Genomic DNA, 4231 nt, shown 5'->3' on the forward strand with positions numbered 1-4231 from the left:
GAGATCGCGAATTTTTTGGGGATCGCGAATTTTCAATCATATGAGGAGATTGCGAATTTTTTGTGGATCGCGAATTTTCAATCATATGAGGAGATCGCGAATTTTTTGGGGATCGCGAATTTTCAATCATATGAGGAGATCGCGAATTTGAGGGGATCGCGAATTCTCCCCCATTTGAGGAATTCGCAAGATTTAGGGGATCGCGAATTCTCCCTCATATGAGTTCGCATTGCGAAATTGCGAATTCTTTCTTATATGAGAAGTTTGCATTTCGAAAGTGCGAATTTTTTCTCNTATGAGGATTTCGCACTGCGAAATTGCGAATATTCTTTTACATGAGGATTTTATCTTGCAAAAAATTGCAATTATTTTTTAATAAGATAATTTTATCTTGCAGAAATGCAANTATTTTCTCATAAGATGATTTTATCGTATAAAAAAGAATTTCTTTTTTAAATCATAATATCGATATTAAATCGACTTGTCAATAATTGGTCGAAATTCGTGTCCATTTTTAAGTCGAATCGACTACAAATTTCAACCGTCGATCGACTAGTATAATCGACGTCGAATCGACGTCGATTCGACAAGGTATTTCTGACTGGGGATGGGTTTCAAGCTTTTCTTTGTAATTATTCAAAGATCAGATATTAACTGTACAAACAAAATATTTGTGAAAGAATTAAAAATTTATTTTCTTTTTTTACACTTATATATACTTATATACGTATATATTTATATATGTATATGCTTACACTAATACGTACTTAAAGGCAAATATATTAAAATATAAAATAAGATATTAAAATAACAGCTTTTACACTATCAAATATAAAACAAGGTTGTCTTTTTTTTTATCTGACTTAATTCTATTCACACACACACAACCAACAGTTATTTATTATTATCAAATATATATTGTTTTTATGATAAAAAATATTTAAAATCATTTTAAGTCTTATGTTCTTTATTTCGGTCAAGCTTCAATTCGCGATAAGAGAGAAGTTTAAAATATTCATTATATTTGTAATTATCTTAATATTCCTGTTTTGTAATTTTCTCTCATTTTCATATAAATTACACGCAGCTTTGCGTTTGAATCATACCACTGCATACATATGATTATTTTTTGTTTTTTGTCAAATATAAAATATATAAATACGTCAATGAGGCACTTGTCCAGGAATATTAATTATCGTTACTTTATTTGATGTCCGTTGCGACCTTTCGGGCGCCGTATAGGGACGAACTAGCTTTGTACTCGTAAAATTTTCATTGTAATTAGTATTTAAATTTACTGAGTCCAATATTGACGCTATTGTTTGTGTGCTCTTCTCTCCGGCGACAGTTTCTATATTGGACGTAAGATTCTGTGAAATATTTTCGCATATAACAGTTGGTTGTTCAATTGGAAGAGGAGCAGTCTTATTTCTCTGTACAAAAGCTTTTATAACATTTTTTCCTTCGTTGATACCTAAAATCATGATTTTTGTGTAAAAATATAAAAAATATATACAGGGCGCTTTTCAGCTACGTACACAGGTACGACACTGTGTAACACATTAGTGTGAGAAAGAGGATATCAGTGTCTCATTCACACTAGTGGATACAGTGTCGCCTGTGTACGTAGCTGGAAAACATCCACAGTTATATTTATACACATATATTCTATTTTTATGTGTAAACACACGTACCATTGCGAGCTTCGTTTATTACACTTTCCTCCTGTAAAGGAAAAATTCATATTCAAATTTATTTTCTAACATGAAAAGAATATATACACACACGCACACACATAAAAAGATATAACTAATATTTATTTGTACCTTTACTGCCAAGAGATCTCTAATGGGTTTGAAAGGGTTTGACTGTACAGATATTCTTGATGGTGTGTCTGAAGCAACAGATTGTGATTCTTGTACACATTTATGTGAACAACTTTGTAACTGTTTGGTTCTATTATTCAGGGTAGCATAATTTTTTACTACGGTATCAAGCAACCACCTGTGCAAAATATTCAGTTCTGAGATTAGATGTACGTGTATCTTTATACGTGTATATCTAAATAAACTTGTAGTCGCAAACTCACTTATATCCATTCTTTATGCCCATGTCACTATTCCTAGACTGTTCTTTATCATAGATGCAAGAACATGTTTCCACTCTTGTTGGACATTTCATAGCATTAGCTGCCTGCTCTACATCCAGATTTTCAACTAAATCTAATTCGTCGATGGCACCATTCAAGTCCTGCTTGTTGGCAAGTCTAAATACATCAAAATACACACAAAAAAATTGTACTACCAGTAATATCTCACAAATCTCTGATCATACACATAAATTATATATATACATATATATATAATCTTATATATACATAAGTATATAAACTTGTCCCATATGTCTTATTTCATTAAAGAATATACAAATCAAATACGAAAAAAATGTGAAATAGGTGTGCGCAAGTAAATGTGCAAACAAGTAGATGTAAATTTGAATTCCCTTACAACAATAACGGTTTTGCTGAAATATGTTCATGCGTGATTAATTCGTTAAACACAACTTTATTTTCTGCAAGACGGGAAATATCACTTGCATCCACCACATATATAAGACCATGTATCTATAAAAGACATCAAACACACCATGAAGAATGACGAGATTTGTTATTTTGGCACAGAGGGGCAACGAGCACGAACACATACACAATTACTTAATTTAATTGCAAGAGTTTGTTGCAACAAGTATATTTACATGTATGATAGTGTTGCCATTTGTTTAGAAGATATACAATATGATTACTTACATCCTGATAATATTTAGGCCACAATGCTCTAATTTGAGAACTACCACCAACGTCATATATCTTTACTGAATACGATTTGTGCTTCAAAGATACTGTCCGGAATCCCATTGTAGGCACTACGGTTTGATCTGGATCTACAAAAGACAGAGAAACATATAAAAAATAATATAAAAACTTTGCTGATAACACGTACAAAAGTTTGTCGTAATTTTCTGTTTAGCTTTAATACAATAGAAAATATAATGTTTTAGAAGTTCAAGAAAATTTACCACCGCTAATATGATTTAGTATCAGAGACTTCCCGGCATTATCTAATCCCACGATAAGAAGCACAATGGTTCTGAAATTAAACAAATGGAAGCATAAACATTATATGTGCCTATTGTAATATGTAATCTTCACGCTATAAACAATACGCGTACTTCTCTGAGCTGCGATTTCTTCGCAACCTCCTCAACACGCTCCTGATACAATTACCCATCGCGTAGAGAAAACAAACTTGTGCGTCGCAATCTTACAAATTAGATAATTAGCTATATTTCGAGAAGATCCTGCCACTCATTGTATCGTGTTTAATAATCTTATTTAATTACAAATCATTACAGATCAGTGCGAATCAGTGTTTACAAGCATAGGAAATGACAGTGGAATTGACACTGTTGACAGATCTGTGATTGCAAACTCCGATATACATGTCAGAGACTGAACTGAAGCTAGGAACACATGAAAAAAATTTAAGCAATAAGATTTAAACAGTAAACAAATCAACTAATCACAGGCCGGCATTCTCTCAAATATAAGCTACGTTTAGAAGAATGTCAGTCTGTGATTGGCCTATTGATTTTATTTAGTGCTTAAGTGAGTTCACATGAGAATGTCCTGAAAACTGACGTAAACGCATTTTACGTGTACAAAAACAGGCGTGTTGTCCATGTTTTGTACACAGAATTAATCCCATGAAACGAATGAAAATAAATGCTATCAGAGAGAAAAGTCCGACAACGATCGTCTAATTGAATTAAAGTTCCTCATTGAATTTTCTTACAACGCTGTAGGCCGCTAGTTTCAGCGCCATACACAAAGCGGACGATAGGAACTACAGACATTTACTTTCAAGCGTAGACACAATAAAGCTGTTGCTCGGTTTGAATCCATGCTACATCCACTTTATTATTGATAGTAATTTGAATCGATATAAATCTGCCATATACATTTACAAATGCGACGAAAAGCGACGAAAATTAAAACTGTTAAGAACATCTCGTGCAAAGATCTTATAAAACATAGGAATGTATAAAATTGACTAAAACGCGTCGAGCAACAATAGAAAGAATTAAAAAAAGAACTAACATTTAGTTTGGAGGAGTTATGTCCTTGTGCAAGAGTAAAAGGAAATTTTGTAAAAATAACAAAACCGTACGTACA

At 32.5% G+C, this 4231-nt stretch overlaps 1 protein-coding gene across 2 annotated transcripts; it reads right to left on the reverse strand.

The window, feature by feature from the left end:
- Positions 1-882: 882 nt before the first annotated feature.
- On the reverse strand, positions 883-3485 carry LOC109851754 (ADP-ribosylation factor-like protein 13B). 2 transcript variants are annotated; one of them, XM_020422139.1, is made up of 8 exons: positions 3229-3485; positions 3076-3146; positions 2807-2940; positions 2508-2623; positions 2090-2266; positions 1827-2004; positions 1695-1725; positions 883-1474 (listed from the first exon to the last, which is right to left on the reverse strand). In XM_020422139.1, exons 1-8 carry the CDS (start codon positions 3285-3287, stop codon positions 1164-1166), a joined length of 1077 nt encoding a protein of 358 aa, XP_020277728.1. In that variant the 5' UTR covers positions 3288-3485; the 3' UTR covers positions 883-1163. The 2 variants fall into 2 exon arrangements, with proteins under 2 accessions (XP_020277728.1, XP_020277729.1); XM_020422140.1 differs by lacking the exon at positions 3076-3146 and having other exon boundaries at positions 3229-3314.
- Positions 3486-4231: the final 746 nt, after the last annotated feature.

Source organism: Pseudomyrmex gracilis, unplaced genomic scaffold (genome assembly GCF_002006095.1).
Source record: "Pseudomyrmex gracilis isolate BER0280 unplaced genomic scaffold, ASM200609v1 scaffold_20, whole genome shotgun sequence".
NCBI classification, from domain to species: Eukaryota; Metazoa; Arthropoda; class Insecta; order Hymenoptera; family Formicidae; genus Pseudomyrmex; species Pseudomyrmex gracilis.